Source organism: Pipistrellus hanaki, assembly GCF_964339955.1.
Source record: "Pipistrellus hanaki genome assembly, chromosome: 4".
NCBI classification, from domain to species: Eukaryota; Metazoa; Chordata; class Mammalia; order Chiroptera; family Vespertilionidae; genus Pipistrellus; species Pipistrellus hanaki.
Window position 1 is genome coordinate 95,521,651 of NC_140506.1, and position 22,932 is coordinate 95,544,582.

Here is a 22,932-nt window from a genome sequence, read left to right on the forward strand (position 1 = left end):
GCTGAAGGAACGGTTCACCTGCGGCCTCCACAGGTGCCCACAGGGATGGCACCCGGGCTCTTCCCTCAAACAGTCACGGGGAAGGTGGGGAGGAGACACCCTCCCACAATGCTCTGGAAAAGCCCACACTAGAAGCGCAGGGAGGCAGGATTCTCCGCCAGCCTGACATCCCCTTTAAAGAGAGACAACTGCACAGCCTGCCAGGTGTGACCAGCAGGTGGCGCCAAAGGAGCCTCCCACATGCTGAGGGCGGGTGCATGCCCCTGCAGCTGGGGTCCAGGAGGAATTGGCAGAGCCGCTGCCAGTGCAGGCCCCACCCTCTCACCAGGGCATCTCTCCCACCTGGAGCCCAAGGCAAGCTGCTACCAGGAGGACAGTCTGGCTCAGGAGGAAGACTTTGCCTCTAACCGGTTTGGCTCATCGGCCTGTGGACTCAAGGGTCCCAGGTTCAATTCCAGTCAAGGGCATGTACATTGGTTGAGGGCACATCCCCAGTAGGGGGTGTGCAAGAGGCAGCTGATCCATGATTCTCTCTCATCAATGTTTCTAACTCTCTATCCCTCTCTCTTCCTCTCTGTAAAAAACCAATAAAATATATATATATATATATATATATATATATATATATATATTTTTTTTTTTTTTTTTTTTTTTTTTTTTTAAAGGAAAAGAGTAGGACTATGGGGCCATGTCTGTCAGTGTGATGGGGTTAGGCTTCTCCAGACCCCGTTTTCTCTCCACATTACACATGGGGGTAGTCTCCAGCAACTATCTCCAGATATCAGGGTATTCTCTACCCCTCCTCCCCGCCCCGCCCCCACCTTCGCATTAAGCTCCCGGTGACACAGCCTTGAGACGGGGTTTGAATGCCCAGAAGTGTACATTTTATTGTCGACGCTGTATGGCGCTAAGGCACAATGGGTTTGTCCCCAGGAAACTGAGAGGAATGGAGCAGCAGGTGTTCTTCGGGGACGGGACTGCCGGCTGCCTTTTTGGCTGGCGGCTGGAACTCGGACCCCAGCCCCAGGAGGCCCAGGGCTGTGCTGAAGAGGTTGATGGGAGTGGAGCCGTCGGTGATGAGGGTGGATTTCAGGCCCAGGCTCTGCAGCAGTTTCACCTGGAGCAGCGGGAGGGTGAGAAGACAGTCAGGCTGGCCCCTTGGCCGCGTCTCCAGGGCGGCCTGCCACCCACTCATCTGACTCAGCCGCACCCAGGCCGTCCTCAGGCTCAGTGACCGGTGAGGGCATCAGCGGGGCCGGGGCTCATCCTCAGGCCTGGAAGCTCGGTCCCTCCCTGCAGCTGCCGCAGGAGCTGGCCACCCCACCCTGCGCTTGCCAGACCCTCTGGTCCTTAGACGCAGCACGTTTCATTGTCTTTGCATTGGACCCTCTCCTCGGAAGCTCTTGTCAGCTCTGCACAGGGCTCAAGGACCCCTCTTCAAGTGACCTTCCTCAGACCAACTAATCTGAAGTGTCACCTCCCCTTTCGCTGTATCGCCCACTGGATTTTCCTTGAAGCACTTGACCCACGGGTGCCCCCAGAAGCTCCGGTCCATGCTGAGCTAGTGCTATATCCAGTGCGACACCGTGCTCCAATGACACAGGTCAGGGCCTGGCTCCCGGGACAGCTCCACCGCTCCCCCCTCACCCCTCACCCCTCGGCCTCTCTATTGGCCTCCCCGGCTCTGCCTTCTTGGTTCCCTGTGTGGCCCCGCCCCCCACTCTCACCTGCATCTCTGGCCCCGCGATGGCAAGGTCCCTGATGGTGCTGGGGCCCAGGGCCTCCGTCATCTGCTTGAACTTATTCACCTCCACCTCGGCCAGCTGCTGGGCCTTGCTCACCTCCAGCTCCAGTTGGGACCGGGCATAGGCCAGTTCCAGCTCTCGCACTTTCTTTACCCGCTGCAGCTCCGCCTCCTGAGAGGGGAAACCGTATTCTCTCAACCCTGTGGCCCAGGGCAGTCCAGCACCCGGAGGGAACCGGGTGGAGCGATGGGACTGTACACTTCTAGTCCATTAGGTATGGCTCCTGATGCCACCTTTGAGGCAGCGACCCACGGGAGGCCCTCAATCCCAGCCTCGGGCCCCTCAGCTGTCAATGCAATGATACCTACCTCCGTGGGCTTCCCAGCATTAAATAAGATCATGCATGTAAAACATGTGCAATACCTGGAACAAAACTGTCCAATGTGTGAACACATACCACACAATAAAATGAGAATCATCATCATCTGTGACTTCCAGGCAGGCAGGAGGTGAATTCACAGAGGACAGAGGACTTTATAAACCACAACTATGTGGATAGAGCTGTAACTCAGGGCACTTGGCATCCCACTCGCCTTCAGGAACAGCAGGGATTAGGCGTCTTATGGGCACCCCCCCACTCACCGTCTCAATGGCCAAGGCCTCTGCCTTCAGCTTGGCCTGCAGCACGGAGCCCTGTCCCTCGATGCGTGCCGCCTCTGCACGGGACTCCGCTTCCGCCTTGGCAGTCCCAGTGCTCTCCACGGCAGTGCTGCAGACACCCCCCACCCCCGTCAGCGAGGCCAGGAGAAAGCCCTGCCCTGCCCTGCCCCCTGCCCTGCCCCCTGCCCTGCCCTCCTCCAGCTTCGACTTGTGCTGCAGCCACTTTCACAGACACACCCCTGGCTCCCCCCAACTGCTGCTTTGTCAGAACCCTCAACAGGACATCTTTTCTTTTAGTTCTGATTTTTTTTTGAGAGAGAGAGGGAACATCAATGCATTGTTCCACTTGTTTATGCTCCCACTGGTTGATTCTTGTATGTGCCATGACTGGAGCTTGAACCTGCAATCTTAGCGAACAGGGATGATGCTCTAACTTAGGGGTGTCGAACTCAATCAGAGAAGGGGCCAAAATCTAAAATCCAGCCTAAATCACGGGCCGAATGGTTTACTGAACAGTCATAAACTGACAATGTCATAAACTGACAGCGGAGTGCAGTGATGACAGCGCGGTGCGGGCCACATTGCAAGGCCTGGCGGGCTGGATTTGGCCCGCGGGCCTTGTGTTTGACACATGTGCTCTAACTAACTGAGCTACCCAGCCAGGACTTCCTTCAGTTATTGACCCACCTCAGAGCCTCCAGCTCCAAGAGTTCCCTGCGAGCTTTCTCGGCTTCCGATTGGTCCAAGATCTTCTGGCGCTCGAGCCGGCCACGGGCTTCCTGTTCGAGTCTCTGAGCCTCATGCCTGGATGGAGAGAGAACAGAGGAGATGCTGGTCAGGGGCAGAGCTGATCCACATGGGACAGAACCTGGCCGGTGGGAGGCACCCAACATGAAACGAAAAATGGAGTGTGCACTGCGCGCCTGGCATGATTCTGGGCTCAGTGGAATGCGGTCATGACCAAGGCCCCTGCTTTCATACAACTTGCCTTCCAGCGGGAAAGAAACGAGGAGGATGATTTCAGACAATGAGCAGTTCCCTGAAGTGAGGACACAATGACCTGGCACCAGGAAGCCGCTCAGTCAGGGTGAGAGCAACGGGCTCTCCCAGGAGGTGACCTTTGGGCTGAGGCCCGAGGAGGAGCCTGTCCTGCAGCCTCCAAGGGGCAAACACTGGGCACAGGAGTAGCCAGTGCTGGAGGCCTTGGGCCCAACTGTGCCTTTGAAGGGCAGAAAGGAGCTGGTGGTGTGATGCCAACAGCAATCAAGGCTCAACTACAAGACTGCACACAGCCCACACAGGAGTGCACCTAGAGTGCTCAGCTCAGGGGACGGGAGTCTGAGCCACTGGACACCTACAAACAAGGCCACTCTTCCAATTCCAGGAGACATAGCAGCTCCGCCCAATATATAGAAACAAACAGGGAAGCAGCCAAAATGTGGAGAAAGAGAAACATTGTCATAAATGAAAGAACAGAAGAAATCTCCAGAAAAAGAACTACCGTGTTTCCCCGAAAATAAGACATCCTCCGAAAATAAGACCTACTTACAGGTTTCCTTCTGAGTGAAATATAAGGCATCTCCCGAAAATAAGGCCCCCCCCCTAGGCTCTGTCTCAGAATGAAAATTAATTTACGAAAGAAAAAATAGATCAGAGCCGAAACCGGTTTGGCTTAGTGGATAAAGTGTCAGCCTGCGGACTGAGGGGTCCCGTGTTTGATTCCAGTCAAGGGCATGTACCTGGGTTGCGGGCACATCCCCAGTATGGGGTGTGTAAGAGGCAGCTGATCAATGATTCTCTCTCATCGATGTTTCTAACTCTCTATCCCTCTCTCTTCCTCTTTGTAAAAAATCAATAAAAAAATATATATTTTTGAAAAATAAATCAGATAATGATTCCCGCAGGAATGAAAGCCTATCTCCAGACTCTTGATATTGAAATAAACAAGCCATTCAAAGACAATTTGCGCATGAAAATTAATGACTACAATGAAAATAGAATGGAGAGAAATCAGTGTGGAAACTTTGTGAAACCTAAACTGCAAGAAGTTGTGACTTGGGTGAAGAATTCATGGGAGAAAATCACTGACAGTTGCAATGCACTGCAAGCAGGCTACCTTGACAAGAAGTACTCATTTAAAGACAGTGCTATTGCTAAACATGAGAGATTTGGTCCACTGATTCTGAAAGAAATGGAGTCACAAGAAATTCACTAGGAAATTCAGGAATTGGATTGTTATGATGATGTTCCAGAAGATGATGACATGATTGTCATTGAATAAATTAGTAAATTCTTGATACTATAGGATTCACAGTTTGTCTGGTTTGTGTTGACAACTACCGTACTACCGTACCATATACAGGTAATAAATTTCCTTTATTTTCATTTAACAATAAATGTGTACCGTATTCTTCTTCATGGAAAAATAAGACATCCCCTGAAAAAAAGACCTAGTGCATCTTTGGGAGCAAAAATTAATATAAGACACTGTCTTATTTTCGGGGAAACAGGGTAAGTGAAATGGAAGCAAGCAAAGTTCAAAACAATGGTTATAAGGATGCTCAAGGATCTTAATGAGAGCTTCAAGGGACTTAGTGAGAATTTCAAAGACATGAAAAAGGACCAGTCAGAAATTAAGCATACACTAATTAAATGATTTATAGGGATTCAACAGTAGAGGATTCTGAGAATCAAATCAGTGATTTGGAATCTGAGGGAGCAAAAAACACCCCATCAGAAGAGCAAAAGAAAAAAGAATTCAAAAAAATGAAGATAGTGTAAGGAGCCTCTGGGACAACTTCATGTGTACCAACATTTACATTATGGGGGTGCCAGAAAGAGAAGACAGAGAGCAAGATATTGAAAACCTATGAAGAAATAATGACAGAAAACTTCCCCCACCTGGTGAAAGAAATAGACCTACAAGTTCAGGAAGTGCAGAGAGCTCCGAACAAGAGGAACCCAAAGAGGTCCACACCAAGACACATCATAATTCAAATGCCAAGGGCTAAAGACAGAGTCTTGAAGGTAGCAAGAGAAAAGCAGTTACCTACCTATAAGGGAGCAAGTGCCCATATGACTGTCAGCTAATTTCTCAACATAAACTATGCAGGCCAGAAGGAAATGGCAAGAAATATTCAAAGTGATGGAAAGCAAGGACCTACAACCAAGATTACTCTACCCAGCAAAGCTATCATTTAGAATTGAAGGTCAGATAAAGAGCTTCACAGACAAGAAAAAGCTAAAGGAGTTCATTACCACCAAACCAGTATTACATGAAATGTTGAAGGGTATTCTTTAAAAAGAGGAAGAAGAGATAGAAAATATGAACAATAAAATGACAAATACATATCAACAATCAAATCTAAAAATCAAAATAAACAAGGAATCTAATGAACAAAATAAACTGATGAATAAAATAGAAACAGAGGCATGGAAACATGGGTCTGATGAATCTCAGAGAGGGGGCGGGGCAGGAAGGGATTAACCAAAGATCTTAAATGCATATATATATCACCTATGGACACAGACTATAGGGTGGTGAAGGCCTGGGGTGGGGAGGGGAACTGGCAGTGGGTGGGGGGAGGGGAAGATATGTGTAATACTCTCAACAATAAAAATTTTTAAAAAACTAAAACTAACAAAAACAAAACAAAGGAGCTGGTGGGCCTGGAGCTTGGGAGAAGGTGGAAGGCGAGCTGGGGGAGGCAGGGCTGCATCCAGAGAGCCTGCAAGAGCGCAGAATGAGTTTGGTTCCAGCACAGCAAGCGGAGAAGCCACGGGAGCAGGGTGGCATCTAGTCACACTGTAAGCGGACCATGCTGTCTCACCCAGACTGACCGCCCGGGATGCCATTACGCAGGGCCCAGCAGGGGCTGGAGATGGAGACCCTGGAGAGGTCTGGCCACGGGAGGCACTGTGGGCGCGGCCCGCACTCACTTGGCCGCTGCCTCCTGGGAGTTGGTGGTAATCTCGATGGCCAGCTGGACGCTGCGCTGCAGGGCGTCGCGGGTCCTCTGGTCCACGGGCTCCACGGACTGCACATCCACGCTGCTGACCACCAGCCCGTTTTGGGGGAAGACGGCCCGGTCCCGGGGCTGGAGCAGAGCCTCCACATCGGTCCCCTTGGGCTCCAGAGTCTCGAAGCCGAAGACGGCCGTGCGGATGATGCGGGCCGAGTTCTTGTGGAAGTCGTCGAAGGTGACGGAGGCCACGGCCCCCCGCACCCGGGACGCGATGGCCTTGCAGGCGTCGCCCACGAAGTCGGGCACGGAGAAGAGCTTGGCTGCCTCCTGCGGGTCCTTCCGGTCACTCAGCTCAAAGTGCCTGTGAGCAAAGGGGCCCAGAACAGGAAGCTTTTCCTCCAGGAAACAGCTCTCTCACCTTCAAATGCGACCGACGCCACCTCCCTGGCTGGCAGGGTTGTTCAGGAGAGACTGCTGATCAGGGTCCCCCTGGGCCGATGAAGTCCTAAGAACCTTACACGTGTTCCCAGCTCACTCTCAGTCACTATGAGGAGCGAAGGAGCATTGTCCCCATTTACAGATGAGAACACAGAAGGCCACAGGGGTTAAGTCACAGGCCCAGAGTCGTACAATATATGGACTCTGTACATGCCAGGAAGTTGAACCTAGTCAGTGTGGCTCCCAGAGTCTATGCTCTGAGCTGCCATGCTCTCACACCCCTAAGGTATCAGCGCCTCATCTGCCTCTGTCCGGGTCCCGAGGTAAAGAACACCTCCTTAGCCTTAGCTGGTTTGGTTCAGTGGATAGTGTCTCAGCTTGTGAACTAAAGGGTCCTGGGTTTGATTCCAGTCAAGGGCACATGCCTGGGTTGCGGGCTCAATCCCCAGTGAGGGACATGCAGGAGGCAGCTGATTGATGACTCTCTCTCATCATTGATATTTCTCTCTCATTCCTTTTCCCTTCCTTTCTGTCAATAAAAAATATATATTTATTTTTGAAAAAAGAACACTCCCTTGGGAGTAGTTGAGCATCACTTCTAGGTGTGGCTTGTCTTCTCTATCTCTAGCAGCTGCCATTTGATCCCTAAATATGAACAGCAAGCATGTCAAACTCAAAGGCTAACACCAAATAAATGAGGCATGCGGCCCCTGAGTTTGACATGCATGATGTACAGGGCATTGTTCTGATGCTCAGTGCATCCTTTTGTCAGTCTGTGACATTTTATTTATTTTTGTTAATCCTCATCTGAGGGTTTTTCCCCCCATTGATTGTAGAGAGTAGAAGGGAGGGATGTGGGGAGAGAAGCATCAATATGAGAGAGACTAATTGATCGATTGCCTCCTCCATGCACCCCAACGGGGGCCAGGGATCAAACCTGCACCCAGGAATCTAACCCGTGACCCTTTGGAGTGACCCTTCAGCGTGTGGACAGATGCTCTAACCACAGAGGATTGAGGCCTGTGAAACTGATGGTCATGTGACAGATGGGAAACTGAGGAAAGTGTCAAGTCACCGGCTCAGATCCACAGCCAGCAGATGGCAGGCCTGGGAGCAGACCCAGGCAGTGGCCCCTGAGCCTATACTCTGGACCTTCTGCCCACACCGCTTGCTCCTGCCGGCTGTGTCTGACAGGCCCTCTGACAGCCTGTGTCTGACCGGCCCTCTGACAGCCGTGCAGTCGTGGGGCTCAGTCCGTGCTGGGACTGTCCTCCATCAGGTGCCCAAACTCCTGCTCCCGGAGGGGAGCCCACACCTTCCCCATCATTCCACGGGGGCACCAGACTGGGTTTGCGGGAACCGCCCTCATTCTCAGCCCAGCGCTGGGCGGAGGCATCGCTCATTCCGGGGGTTGGCTGGGACTCTCCCCAGAAGCCCGCCGCCCCGCCCCCTTACCAGTTGTAGGCCAGCTGCAGCTGCAGCCGCGCGTGGTCCGCCGTCTCGATGGTGATGACGTCCGTGAAGAAGTCGGGCCCGAGCAGCAGGCAGAGCGCCCGGCGGGCGTGGGGGCGCTTGGGCCGCCCGGCAGACAGGGACAGCACCGTGAACTGCTCCTCCGGGCCCAGCGACACCAGCTCCGGCCCGAACACCACGCTGCGAGGAGCGGGGAGCGAGGAGCGGAGTCAGACCCACTGCGCGCAGAGCCCCCCTGCCCCGTCCCCCAGCCTCACACCGGGCCTCACCGGGCTCGCTTCTCCCGGTAGTCGTACACCTGCACGGCCGCGTTGTGCGGGACGCGGTAGCTGACCACACGCGTCTTGTTGCGGGGGACGGAGGGCGAGGCCGGCCCCTTGGCCGTCTCCTTACCCCTGTCGGCCAGAGGGTCCTGCCCCTTGTTCAGCAGCTCCTCCACCCCCGGGGGCAGCTCCTTCTCCCACAGGACCTCGTCCTCCGTCAGCATGTAGGTGCTCCCGATCACCGCACGCACCTGCCGACAGGGGGGCGTGGGGGGTTGGGGTGCAGGGGGGAGAGCTGGCCTGGGCAGTGGCCCGCTCGGTTACACGGTCTCTGGGGTGAGGCCGTGTCCACACCCGCCATCTGCAGGCTCCGTACTCTGTCTCTGGGGACGCCCCTTCACTCGCAGCCTCAGCTCCTCCTCCCTCAATGGACACCCCCCCCACCCCCCACCCCCCACCCCACCCCCACCCCCGCCCGGGGCTTCCTCCCAGGGCTGGGAATGAAGGACTTGGCACACAGGAAGTGCTTCATGTTATTTCTTCTGGAATTTTCCTTCATGGGCAGCTAGGCCGTGTCCCGAGGACTGATGTAATCCTAGGAACCAGGTGGCACACACTGACCCTGCCCGGATTCTGAGCTCTACTTGTAGGTCAGGGATGTGGTCCTAGGTCAAACCAAGGTCAAGCTGAGGCTCAAAGAGGAGGGACCATCGGTTCTCCCTGTTCCTCTGCCCACCCCAGCCAGACCCTGACGCCAGGGCCAGATCTGCAGCGGGAACAGAGTCCCCAGCCCGAAACCTGGCTCACCTCCTCCCCGGGGGAGAGCTTAGATGTTTAAACGAAGGGAAGGAAAGGCACATACTCCACAGGCGGCTCACATCTGCCAGCCAGGCGCTCGGCCGCTACCAATGCTGCTGCCGATCCCTCGACCTGCACCGGGCTCCTCCACCTCGGCCTCCCCCACGTGCCCAGGGCGGTGACAGGGCCCACCCTCGGCCGGTACCTTCCCCGTCTTGACGTCCTGCACGTAGATGCCCTCGTTCTCGTCCAGGGGGATGGTCTGCCGCTCCTCCACCACCTCCACCTTGGCGGACGGCACGTACTCCAGGGGCCCCCGGATGAGCCAGTGGTCGCCAGCCTTGTGCAAGACCTTCTCCTCGCCTTCCCCCTCCTCCAGGGGCTGCAGGGCCCGCAGCAGCAGCCCCTGCTGCTCCGACAGCACGTACACGTCCTGGATGCCCCGCTCCAGCCTCTCCCCCGGCTGCAGGAAAAAAGACTTCTCTCCCTAGAGGGAGACGGGGGTCAGGAGCTGGCACCCCCGCTGGCGGGAGCCTCGGATGGCACCTCTGCCCGCCCCTGGCTCATGTTGGGGTCAGGAGCCCCCCATGGCACTTGCCCCGCCCCCAGGTTATGACACAGTGAAGTGTTAGTTGGACCCCAGGCTCTCTGCGATGCCTGCGGATCTCAGCTGGTCAAACCCGCCCGAAGACTCTGCAAACGTCAGGACCTGAATCCTCTCAGCTCAACAGGTAAGAACGTATTGTTACTCGTTTCTCCTACGTTTTGTTTTCTTGGGATGGTGTAGTCTGGCCCACTGCCTTTTAAAAAAATACACAGGGGTGGGCAAAAGTAGGCTTACAGTTGTTAAGTACATGAAAGTTTATTCTTATATTTGTTAATTATTGTATTATTATTAACCTATTTTGCCCACCCCTGTATAAACTACATGCTGTAAAATCTACCCACTTCAAGTATATAACTCCATTGTTTTAGTATATCCACAGAGTTGTCCGATCACAACCACAATCTACTTTCAGAACATTGTCATCATCCTGAAAAGAAACACTGTGCCCTAGATCAGTTACTGCCCACCCACCCCACCAACCTATTTTCTGTCTGTGGGTTTACCTGTTCTGGACACTTCGTAAAAATGGAGTCATACAATATGTGGTCTTTTATGCCTAGCTTCTTTTGCTTGGCATATGTCTGAGTTTATCCATGTTGTGGCATGCTGATCATCGGTACATGAACTTTAGCTCCTGTTCATTTCCTTTTATAGCTGAACTAGAGGCCCGGTGCATGGATTTGTGCACCAGCGAGGTCCCTTGGCCTGGCCTGCGGGGATCTGGCTGAAACCGTTCTGGATTGCGAGACCTTTCCCTCTCTCCCCTCAGATTGATCCGTCTATTCCCTGTTTCCATGCCTGTGCACTGAGCGTCTGCCCCCTGGTGGTCAGTGCACATTATAGCTATGGAATGAACAGTCACTTAGGCTGGAGACCCCGGTTAATCCCTGTATAGTTCAGAGAGGGGATGAGGTAAAGGCTGGGGAGGAGGGTAAACTAAGAGTTGTTTTTTTTTGTTTTACACAGAACGACGATTCCAGGAATATGAAATACGGAGTTTCCTGGTCAGTCTGCGGCGCGGGGCTGGGGCAGGGCCAGGGCCGCGCTCCCAGGGAGGCAGTGTGACTGGAGGTCAGGGCTGTTGCCCGGGAGATCAGTGGGTATGTGTCTCAGAGCTAGAACCTCATGCACCATGGCACAGAGGGAGCCACAACCAGCGGGCCTTTCCAGAAGATGGACCTGGTGCGGGAGACAGGGAGAGGCCCAGCCGCTCCCGCCGCTGACGGACGTGCCCTCCGCGGGGGGCGGGGCACCTACCTTGACCACAAGCTTCTGCCCCAGCTGGTTCTTGCCATCCTGTCCGACGGGGTCGAGGATCACACAGTAGTTGCGGGGGCCCAACGTGGTGATGGGCACGACCCCCAGCACCTCCTCGTAGACGTCGGGCACGTGGGCCTCGGTGTCCTGCACCGTCACCAGCCACTCCTCCCCGGTGCGGCGGGCCACGCCCCGCAGGTCGCGGAAGTTCTGCAGCGCCCGGAGGTGCAGCGCCGTCTGCAGAGGAGACGGGTGTGGGCGCGAACCCACCTCCGGCTTCCTCAGGGGGCAGTCCCCACCACCCAGGACCCCCGAACCCTCCCGGTGACCCGGACTCTCCTCAGGTGACCTAGCACACTGCTCCTCTTCCTCGCTGTTACCCCACCCCACCCGCCCGGAGGCCCCGCACCCGCACCCCAGAGCACAGACCTTTTCCGTGAGGATCACGGCGTCCACCAGGTCCAGCACCTCCTCGAACACCGCCGGCAGGTACGCACCCACGGAGCGGATCAGCCATTCCTCTCCTGGCCGGGGGAGAGCAGTAAGGGTCAGAGGTCACCCAAGCTTGCCCCCAGCTGCCCCCGGCCATCAACCCAGGTCAGTAACCTAACTTTTGTGTCTTGGTTTTGTTAGATGGAAAATGGGAATGGTAGTGACTCGAGGTTGTTTGGGGACCGGATAAGAGACTATTTGCAAAGCATTCTGAGTCGCACCTGGCACTGTACAATGGAAGGCATTGTACATACATCACATTTGTCACATACAAGTGCCAACTGCACGGGGTCACCCGCTTTGCTGACCCAGAAACAGACAAGGCCCCGGCCCCGGCGCATGCTAAAGGGGGGGGGGAGGGGAAGGCCATCAGCAGGCGGTGATCACAGGTCCGGGCTGGACCTCGCCTGTGTGAAGGCGGCTGGGGAAGCGACGGTGGGAGCCCCCAAGGCCTCTAAGATTCCAGGGAAGCACTTCCTGCCGGGCTGTAGCCACTTGTGAGTGGCTTTCCCCACCGCCCCCCACTTCCCTGCAGGTGAGAAAGTCAGAGCCACGGCCTGCGCGCACGCGTACACACACACACACACACACACACACACACACCCCGGGCTCCTCCTCCCCTCACCTGTCACCCTCTCCTTGCCGTCCCGGTCCCGGCACTCTTTGCGGGCCCTCAGCCGCAGAGCCTGGTTCCGCCTGACCACGGTGGCCTGGATGATTTCCACGACCTCCACCTCCTTCCGGGGGGTGTATGTGCCTGAGGGGAAGATGCGGCGGGGGTGAGGGTCGGGGTGGGAGGGTCGGGGGGGGAGGGTCGGGGGGCGAGGGTCGGGGGGCATCAGGGCTGTGATGGGAAGGCAGGCCCAATGGAAAGAACTTACCGGGTCCTTCAAAGAGCCACTCGTCTCCGGCGACCACGTTGTCTCCGTTTTCATCCTGGAAGTCCAGCAGCGCCTTGAGGTGGAGCGCCGTGTTGGGCAGGACCACCTGCAGCGGGGTGATGTCCTAACGGGAGAGGGGGCACGGGCACTCAGTGCTGTGGCCCCGGAAGTCAAACCTGATATTTTGGAGGTCAGAATCCACCCATCAGTCTTCACACAAGCCCCCAAATACGAGCCGGAACGGAACGTTCAAGGTGGGGGTGGTCCCAGAGCCATCCGGTCGGAAGGACTAGGAGTTGGCAGAGCAGGAGCTGCTGTGCCTGGAAAGCAGCGGTGAGAGGCAGGGGTGCGGGAAGCTCTCTCCACCCTGGGGAGCTTTCACTACTGGCTCCCAAGCCGGAACTGCTGTGGCTCAGTGGATGGAGCGTCGGCCTGCGGACTGAAGGGTCCCAGGTTCGATTCCCGTCAAGGGCAGGTACCTTGGTTGTGGGCACACCAGTGGGGGGTGTGCAGGAGGCAGCCGATGGATGTTTCTCTCTCATCGATGTTTCTTTTTTTTTTTTTTTTAATATTATTTATTGATTTTGTACAGCAAGGAAGGGAGAGAGATAGAGAGAAACATCGATGAGAGAGAGTCATTGATCAGCTGCCTCTTGCACACCCCCAACTGGGGGTATGCCCGCAACCAAGGTACATGCCCTTGACTGGAATCGAACCCGGGACCTTTCAGTCCCCAAGCCGACGCTCTATCCATTGAGCCAAACTGGTTTCGGCTCTCATCGATGTTTCTGACTCTCTCTCCCTCTCTCTTCCTCTCTGTAAAAAAAATAAAATATATATTAAAAAAAAATGCCCCCACCCCCCCCCCCCCCCCCGCTCCTCCAGCCAGGATTTAGTTGGTCTGAGGTAGGCCCTAGACATGGGTGATTTTCACCTTCTGACCGTTTCTGTCTTAAATAAAGGCGATTCTGATGCAAAGTCTACCCCTAAGGCTCCACTCGGAGGCCTCAAAGGTGACGTTCTATTATTCTGTGTCACTTTCCACCTCCGCACACACCCTCTGCAAAGCACTGACATCTCAGCGGACAGAGGGTCTGGGGTCCCCTGGGTCACCCTTCTAGGCTGCCAGGGCCAGGAAGCGCTGCTTCGCGGAGGAGCCCGGAGGGAAACGGGTAGAAGGGCAGGAGGCGATGGGAGTGGAGGCGGGAGCCCACAGGCTCAGGCCCCCGGCCCTGCCACACGGAGGAGGGCCTGGCCGCCAGGGCAGCCCCAGCGCCTTCCCGGGAAACCGCGGCGTCCGAACCTGGGCCTCCTCTCGTCCGCCATGGCTGTCACTGCCCACCAGGGTCTGGCACCTTCTGAATGAATGCAATGCTTCCTCTTGGCACAAGCCATTCAGTGCCAGATTGGCAGGGAGTTCCCAGCAGGCTCTGGAGCCTGGTTGCTCCGGTGGGGAGATGGCTGACAGCTCTCAAAAGGGGCAGGTCTGGTGTGGGCGCGTGAGGAGGAAGGGGCGTTTGGGGGAGCCGGTGGAGGGGCAATGAATGGATTCCACCCCCAGTGAGAGCCAGGAGACCCGCCCCGGCCCCTCCCGGTGCCAGCTTGTTTTCCCCCCTGAAGGCAGTGTGGGAGCAGGACGGGAGAGGGGCCAGGCACACACCTTCTCCAGAACCTCCCCCGGGTACAGGGGGAAAGGGTCCTGGGCCAGCCGGATCTCCAGGTCAGCGTGGCGCAGCCGTACTTGCCCGGTGACGTCGAACAGCACCGAGCCCTGGGCGTCCCGGCACACCGGGTTGGCCACGGTGCAGTAGTGGCGTGGGGGGACGGTCACCATGACCAGGGGTGCAAACAGGACCCTGTGGGAAGTGAGAGGTGGCGTGAGGAGAGAGGAAGCTGCCTGGGACCCATGTGAGGGCCCGTCCTCAGAAGAAGTGAACAATCACGCCAGCCAGACTGACAGCCCCGCCTCCGCCCCGGGTCCCCCACAGCCCTGCCCGCACACCGACCTCTCATTGTCCTGCCGGATGTAAGTCTTCGGCCCGACCTCCACACGGGACACATTGCTGTTCTGGTCCAGCACATGGATGTAGTGGTAAGGGGGAATGCGGATGATGGACTCTTCAGTCGCCATGGTAACTCCTGTGCCCAGGGCAGCATACAGAGGGACAGATGGGTGGGAGAAGATACAAGGTGAGAAAGGGGCCTAGGAGGAGGAGGCAGGCGCCTGGAGACTGGCTGGAAGTGGGGGAAGGACCTTCCTCCTCCAACTCGGATTATTCTACCTCTCGCTGTGTCCGTGCCCAGCTCTTCCTGTTTCTTCCCCCCTGGGCAGCACACTCACCCAGATCTCACCTCTGCCAGGACTGCCCAGCACCGCTTCCACAGAGGCCCAGGGCTCTCGCCGACCCTTTCCCTCCTTCCCGTCAGCTTTCCGGCCTGAGCTGCCCGCACTTTTCCAATCTCCAGCCCCCACGGCGGAGGAGCTGGGAGTGCAGGTCAGTCTCTGGGGGTGCTGTGGCTCCCCCAGGGGCCAGCAGCCCTCATTTCAGGGGGTCCTGAGGACCCCAGCATTATTCAACTGACAGCCCACAGCCCCAGAATAGTTGCATAATCGTTGCTCCTCCAGCCCCACCCTGTGCTTTAAACAGTCCTGCGGTCCTGGACGAGCTGATGCTCCTGTAGAATCAGCTGGATCACACAAAGTACTTCAGTTCTTTCCCCCCTTTCCCTCAACTCCCCGTCCCGGGCAGCTCCGTCCAGCGACTGGCCCAGTCAGGAAGTCACACCTCCCACCTACACCCCATCGCTGCCCCCAGCATGCCTTGGGCTTTTGACGGCATGTACCTTTGGGTCCCACAGAGGGAACCAAGTTTACTAAGCAACTCAGAGCCTGACTCCTGGGACTCTGGTCAGTTTATTTTTTTATTTTATTGATATTTGTACAAAGAGGAAGGGAGAGAGATAGAGAGAAACATCGATGAGAGAGTCATTGATCAGCTGCCTCTTGCACACCCCCAACTGGGGGTATGCCCGCAACCAAGGTACATGCCCTTGACTGGAATCGAACCCGGGACCCTCCAGTCCCCAGGCCAACGCTCTATCCATTGAGCCAAACCGGTTTCGGCGACTCTGGTCAGTTTAAAAGCCACCTGCTGCACCCTACATCCAGCTTCCAGGCTGAGTGAGAATCGGGAAGGAGGGAGGGAGAACTGGCACAGGAATAAGAGGCAGGAGCCACAACACTATAGAATCAAGGCAAGGAGACCCAAGAGTTTTACTTGATCTATATAATCTGTAAAATTTCAACTTTGGGGTTTAGAAATTGAGAGTTTTCACAAGCCCCTAATTCCTGCTTTTCTTGAAGCATCAGGACAGTGGTCAGCAAACTGTGGCTTGTGAGCCACATGCGGCTCTTTGGCTCCTTGAGTTTTTAGCAAAGGCCAGCTCAGGAGTATCCTGATTAAGTTAATAACAATGTACCTGCCTATATAGTTTAAGTTTAAAAAATTTGGCTCTCAAAAGAAATTTCGATCGTTGTACTGTTGATATTTGGCTCTGCTGGCTAATGAGTTTGCCGACCACTGCATTAGGAGATAGACCCTACATTCCCGCAGAGCAGAATCGGTTAGAGCCACGGAGCAGCTCTGTGCTTTACGTGGGACACAGGTTTTCCTGCTTACCACAGTCCCCACCACTCCCTGCTGCCTTCCACCGGCCCCTCATCCCACCTGCCCGCTCCTGCTCAAAGTGCTGTAACTCAGCAGCTTCCAACAGGACTTTATGCAATGATGGAAATAGTCTAAGTCTGTGCTCTCTGGCTGACCACATTGGAAATATGGCTAGTGTAACTGACGAAGTTGTTAAATAAATAGGTATTGATTTCAGAGAGGAAGGGAGAGAGAGAAACATCAATGAGAGAAGCAGATTGGCTGCTTCCTACACACCTTACACTGGGGATTGAGCCCATAACCTGGGTATGTGTCCTGGTCGGGAAGAGAACCGTGACCTCCCAGTTCATAGGTCAACGCTCAACTGCTGAGCCACGCCAGCCGGGCAGTTAGCTTTATACTTTAATTAACATAGCCAAGTGCGAAGGTACCAAATATGATGCAAAAAATTGTGGGCTGGTTTTCTTTTTTCTTTGGGGGCGGGGAGAGGAGATAGCCAAGTACATACATCTGAAACTAATACAAAGTAATATTGAATATAAACTAATTGAAAAAAAATAGCCAAGTGTGGCTGGTTGATCCCATATTAGAGAGAGCAGCTCTCAGTAGCCGAGTCCCAGATGGGGACGAGTCCTCCGAGCCACACAGCACATTATGGGGTGCTATTGCGAGGAGACTCTCAATGGAGTGGCTCCTTTGAGGTTCAATGGTTAGTGCTGCAGATTCTATTGGGTCGGCAACTAAGTAATTGCGGATTTTTTAAAGAAAATCAAAGACAATTTTTTCATGGAACTAAATAACTTTATTCTGTAATGTATTGCCCATTTTGATCAATGACCTTTTGCCTTCTTTCAGGCAGCATCATAATCCCACGTTCAAAAAACTTCTGGTTTTTATTAGCAAAAAACTGAATCAGGTACGATTTGACATCATCATCATTATTGAAATTTTTACCATTCAAGGAGTTTTGTAAAGATCAAAACAAAAAGTAATCAGATGGTGCAAGGTCAGGACTATATGGTGGATGTGGCAAAACATCCCAACCAAGCTCCATTAATTTTTGCCAAGTGACCAAAGATGTGTGTGGCCTTGCATTGTCATGATGGAATACAACACCTTTTCGATTTGTCAATTCGGGCCGCTTTTCTTCAACTGCATTGTTTAATTTCATTAGTTGTTCAATGTAGACATCAGAATTGATCGTTCGGTTGGGTGGTAAGAGTTCAAAGTAGACAATTCCTTTGTAATCCCACCAAACTGATAACAAAACCTTCTTTTGATGAATATCAGCTTTTGATGTTGTTTGAGTTGGTTCACCTGGCCTGCTCCACGATCTTTTCCGCTTGATATTGTTGTAAACAACCCATTTTTCATCGCCAGTTATCAGTCGTTTTAAAAATGGATCATTTTCATTACGTTTCTTTAGCAAATCGCAGCTGCTAATGCGTTGCGTTAACTGTGATTCTTTCAGTTCGTGAGGAACCCATGTATCGAGTTTTTGAACATAGCCAAGTTGTTTTAAGTGATTTTCAATGCATGTATGTGATACATGAAGCTTCTCTGCAATCTCACGTGTTGTACTGTGACAGTCCGAATTGATTATTGCTTTGATTAGGGCGTCATCAACTTCAACTGGACGACCAGCGCGGTTTTCATCTTTGAGTGAAAAATCACCAGAACAAAATTTGGCAAACCAATTTTGACACTGCTGTTCTTTTAAGGCTTCGTCACCATAAACAGCACATAACTTTTTATGAGCTTGCGATCCGTTTTTCCCTTTGCGGAAATAAAAAAGCAAAATATGACGAAAATGTTCCTTTTGATTTTCCATTTTTCAACGAACGCCAAATGAAAACTACAAAACAGATCAAAAAACTTTTTACTGATTAACAGCTGAATAGCCAACTATCAAATAACAAAATGTGTTTTACATTTGTACTACGTCTGCAAACCTAAAAATTCAACTGAAGCCATATATGTGTGAAACCCGCAATTACTTAGCTGCCGACCCAATAACAGTCTGCCTGGGCTTCCTGACAAGCCTGAGCTGCGGCTTTCATGCCTTGTATTGTTTCCTTAATCCCTTGCTTCATTTTAAAAGGGGCTACAGTTTTTATCTGTTTTCCTGGGACACTTTTCACATCAGAGGGATGTTATTCTACTCATTCTTTTATCTTGCAACTTTGTATGGGAACTGACCTTGATACTTTTCTGTGGTTCCTTTTTCATATGAATTCCCCTTAACTCCCAGGAGAGCGGCTTTCCTAAAGCCAGAGCGCCCTCTTCTGTTGATGTCGGGTAGTGCTTGAAAATACTAGGGCTGGCGTTCTGCTTTTGGGGTTCTGTTCCCCTCCTCACTCTTTCTCCCTAGTGTCCCATCCTGCTCAGCTGTGCTTCAGTCCCTGAAATTGCTCCCTGATGCGGGGCTCCACACGTGCCCGGGGGCTGGAGCTGCCTGGATCTCCGTTCTGCCCTTTACTGGATTGGTGACCTGAGACAAGTCCTTGCCTTCCCTGTACCCGCTCCCTGGCCAATGAAATGGGAATGGATAGGGCAGTGGTCAGCAGACTGCGGCTAGCGAGACACACGTGGCTCTTTGGCTCCTTGAGTTTTTAGCAAAGGCCAGCTTAGGAGTACCCTGATTAAGTTAATAACAACGTACCTGCCTATATAGTTTAAGTTTAAATAATTTGGCTCTCAAAAGAAATTTCAATCATTGTACTGTTTATATTTGGCTCTGTTGGCTAATGAATTTGCCGACCACTGGGCTAGGGCATTTACCCAGGTGATGAGGGCCGAGTTCATCATAACGCGCTTGGAGCAGAGCCTGGCCCTTCGGAAGCACGGTGTCCACTGAGGCAGGGAACGGCCCGAGGCCACTTTCCTATGCATTTAGAGCACATGACCCAACACCAGACACCATCTCACCCGCACCAGCACCTGAACCCTCCCTGTTTCTGGTCAGGAATGTGGCTGGTCTTGTGCCATGCCAGCCGCGGGGCTAGAACTGCAGAGAAGGGGGCACCTGGCAGCTGCATGCAGCCTTTTCTCGCTGCTCCTGTGCTGGGTCCTCTGCAGTGGCAGCCTGGCCAGGAAGGCAGATGGGGAGAGGAAGAGCGCGGGCTGCAGGCGGAGGTATGGACAGGCTCTGCGAGGCCCCCCAGGAAGAGCTGAACTCCAGGTTATGCAAGGCTGGGCAGCAGGCTCTGGAAATAGTCTCCAATGGCTCGTTGTTGGATGATCCCAATCCCCACCCGCTACGGCTGAGGCCTCGCCACCATCTGTCACCCCAGCTGGGCGCAGTCAGCGGGGCTGAGAGTCTGGCCCAGCTCATGACTCAGCTGAGAGTCATCCTTTCAACGGATCAAACTGCGCTCCTTCCTTGTTCTGGAGCCAAGCCCTTGCCAACTACCCGTTTCAGGACTTTTCTTAACCTCCCTGCCCAGTTCACCAAGAACAGACTTTGCCTTTTCACTCGCCATCCACAGGAGTGAGCCTGTGGCCTCTCGGGGGATCCAGCGGAACCATTCCACTCAGGCAGGATGTTGGTGACAAGTTTCAGATTTAGATTTTAGTGGTTACCAGACGGCATGCAACCTTCAATAGATCAGGGCGTGGCTCAGTTGAGCACTGACCTCTGAACGGAGTCATGGTTTGGTTCCCAGTCAGGGCACATGCCTGGGTTGTGTGTGTTGTGTGTTCGATCCTCAGTGTGGGGTGTGCAGGAGGCAGCTGATCCATGATTCTCTCTCATCAATGATGTTTCTCTTTCTCTCCCTTATGAGGGAAACGTTGGCTATTTATATTTCAATATATATATATATATATATATATATATATATATATATGTTATAAAATTTTTAAAAGACAATCTGTTGACCTTTGAAGGCCCTGCCTTGGCTTGGGTTTGGCCCTAACTCCCCAAATCCATCCAGACCTCTGCTTCGGAGATCTGCCGGAGGCTGCCCTAGGGGCACATTTCTGGGTTGCCTGATCACATGTCCCCATGGGTCATGAGGCTCCTGTAAGAACCAGTCAGTTTTCACCCAGTTTTCTCCCTGCTGCACCACACCCTCCCCGCTCACAGGGGCAGGGGAGCGGGTGGACGAGCAGAGACAACACAGCCTGAGGAGGAGGAGCTGGGCTCATCCTCTAGTTAAGAGACAGCTTTCACCTGTCTTGGCTGAACGGTAAACGCGTGCTGCAGTAAAACGTAATTAATGAGCAGGAGTCGCTCCATATCAGAGATCTTTAGGGTCACCTGTGCGTGGCTGACAGTGAATCTTAAACCACAAATGCCCACGCGAGCAGCCACGCTGGTGTGCAGTGAGCAGCAGGGCCTCACCTGGAAGCTGGAAATGCAGAATCTTGGGCCCCGCCCGAGAGCTGCTGAATTGGCTGGCCCCTTAACTAAACCCCAGTGATTTGGGCTCACATTAAAGAATGAGCAGAACAAAGATGAGCTCAGGTTACAGACCGCTGTTCAAAGGCGGGGAATTTCATTTCTCCTCCTCCAGCCCCCTCACCCTCATGGCCAAATAGCCCCTGGCCAACACAAAGCCCTACCCCTAACTCCTGGGCTCTCAGTCCAGCAGGCCCGCAGCTGGCGTAGTGATGCAATCACCGCTATCAAGCTTAGGCTTAGGAATTTGCATGTGAAGTGCATTCCAAACAGGTTCCTTCACCGATTTTCCTTTTTTTTAAAAATATATTTTATTGATTTTGTACAGAGAGGAAGGGAGATAGAGAGTTAGAAACATCGATGAGAGAGTCATCGATCAGCTGCCTCTTGCACACTCCCTACTGGGGATATGCCCGCAACCAAGGTACATGCCCCTGACCGGAATCGAACCCAGGACCCTTCAGTCCCCAAGCCGACGGCCAAACCGGTTTTGGCTCCTTCACCGATTTTCAACATTCCAGCCTTTGTTGGAGAATGAGTCACACTGGGGCACTGCTAAGGCTGTTCTCCAGACCGCGTCCTGGCTAGGGAATGGCCTCCCGCTTTAGGGACCACAGCGGGAATTCTGGAGGATCTGTCTCACATAAATCACTTAGCAGAACTTTAGAGACTTTTCTTCCTAGAAAAGCTTCCTGAGCTCCAGCCCAGCTAGGCCACTTTGGGGAGGAGCAGCTCAGGGTGCCTCTTGTCCTACCTCCATCGCCCTCCCACGTGCTGCCAATGAATGCCAATCGCTGAAGGGAAGGGTCGCCTGGACTAGGACCCAGGACCCGGCCTCAGAACCCCTGGTCACGTCAGTGTTTTCTAAACTTGTCGTCGTAGGACTGAGCTGTGAGTGCTCCCAGGTCTGATCCCAGACCCAGTGGACAGAGGTTTCTGGGAGACTCAGACTTGTACCATCGGCGAGTACCCCTGAATAACAGCTCCCCTTAGTCCTCATTAAGAACTTATCTGTGTCGGGCATGCGATAATACCTTTCATTAACTCCTTTACTCCTCACAACCTGGAAGTTAGGGAACTCGCCAGGATCACAGAATGATCCAGGGCCGAAGCCGGAGTTCCACCCCGGGGATGGCTGCAGGCACCAATGTCAACAAGACCAAGAACAAGGGCTTGGGTGGGGCTGGGTACTCTCCAGGGAGCGGTGCCAATGGCAGTTCAAAGGTGGGCATTTTCTGCCACCTGAGAGGGCAGCACTCAACAAAGAGGCCGGGCCATTCCAGTGGCTGCCCTGCCCAGGAAGCACCACTCAGGGCTGGGTGCCCTGTGTGTCAGGGGAGAAACAGGCAGGCGTTCCCAGGGAGTCAGCTGGCACTCTTCCTCCTCCCCCCACAGCCAACCTTCCCCCATAAGCCCAGGGTTCACCTGGGCAGGGAGGAACACACAGAGCATCTGCCTCAGCTCCATTCCCGGCCCTCCTCGCTTCACCCTGAGACCAAGGTCCCCAGAGCTTCCTTTCTCATTTCCCCTCGCACACAGAGTAAGCCTTGCTCTCCCAGCTCCACCCGCTCTGGGATGAAGCCTCTGAGATTGCTCTAATGGCGACTCAAGTGGTCACAAAACCCACAGCGGGCACAGCCCCGAGTCGGACGGTATGAAAACCTCAATATTTGGCAAAATTGAGGGGTCTCAAAGGGAACAAATCACATTTCAAGAACTCTGGGGACAGGCCAGAGCCCAGGCCCCGGGGAGAGGCCAATGGATACAGCAGGGCCCAATCTAATCCTAGGAGGGTGAGAACGGGCCCTTCGCTTCCTCTGGCCTTGCTGCTGCTGTGGGAAGTGGAAGTTAGGGAGGCCCGAGATTTTGGAGGTGAGGGGTGTTGGCAAAGTGACAAATTGGTCTATTTTTACTTCAAAAGACAGAAAAAACTCCAAGAAAAGCAAAATCTCTAAAGGCCAACCCTCCACCCACCCTCTCGCTCCTCTGCCTCAGAGGGTCCCACCTGCCCTAAGAGAAGGCACTAAGGGCAGGACAGGGCTGGAAAGGGACACAGGCCCTGCCACTGAATCGGGGTGTGGGGGCCAGTGCTGCGTACTCACATCCAGTAGTGTGGCTGACTGCAATGACTCCTCACGACTGGGGGGAACTCAGGAACCCAGCCCCAGGGATCACTTCCCGGTAGCCAGCACTGGGCAGGGCAGGCCCCGGGGTGGGGCTTAGGCATTTAAAGGGCCCTCGCAGCTGTTGCTCCTTTCCTCCTCTGGGCGGCTCTCACTGCAG

The 22,932-nt window shown here is 53.9% G+C and overlaps 1 protein-coding gene across 2 annotated transcripts; it reads right to left on the bottom strand.

The window, feature by feature from the left end:
* Positions 1-861: 861 nt before the first annotated feature.
* MVP (major vault protein) lies at positions 862-22,888 on the bottom strand. 2 transcript variants are annotated; one of them, XM_084880966.1, is made up of 15 exons: positions 22,752-22,888; positions 14,586-14,718; positions 14,240-14,435; positions 12,580-12,703; positions 12,324-12,455; positions 11,636-11,730; positions 11,207-11,443; positions 9,548-9,829; positions 8,551-8,795; positions 8,264-8,461; positions 6,345-6,731; positions 3,093-3,209; positions 2,388-2,514; positions 1,728-1,916; positions 862-1,117 (listed from the first exon to the last, which is right to left on the bottom strand). In XM_084880966.1, exons 2-15 carry the CDS (start codon positions 14,708-14,710, stop codon positions 908-910), a joined length of 2,664 nt encoding a protein of 887 aa, XP_084737092.1. In that variant the 5' UTR covers positions 14,711-14,718; positions 22,752-22,888; the 3' UTR covers positions 862-907. The 2 variants fall into 2 exon arrangements, with proteins under 2 accessions (XP_084737092.1, XP_084737091.1); XM_084880965.1 differs by lacking the exon at positions 22,752-22,888 and having other exon boundaries at positions 14,586-14,736.
* Between the last annotated feature and the right edge of the window lie 44 nt (positions 22,889-22,932).

What these genes read in the sequence shown, in the direction of transcription:
- MVP (XM_084880966.1), bottom strand. Translation starts at nt 14,710, where the DNA reads ATGGCGACTGAAGAGTCCATCATCCGCATTCCCCCTTACCACTACATC. An exon ending in AGGACGTCAAGACGGGGAAG is followed by an intron (nt 8,796 to 9,547) that starts GTACCGGCCGAG and finishes CCCTGTCGGCAG; the next exon opens with GTGCGTGCGGTGATCGGGAG. An exon ending in AGGCCTTGGCCATTGAGACG is followed by an intron (nt 1,917 to 2,387) that starts GTGAGTGGGGGG and finishes TTCCCCTCTCAG; the next exon opens with GAGGCGGAGCTGCAGCGGGT.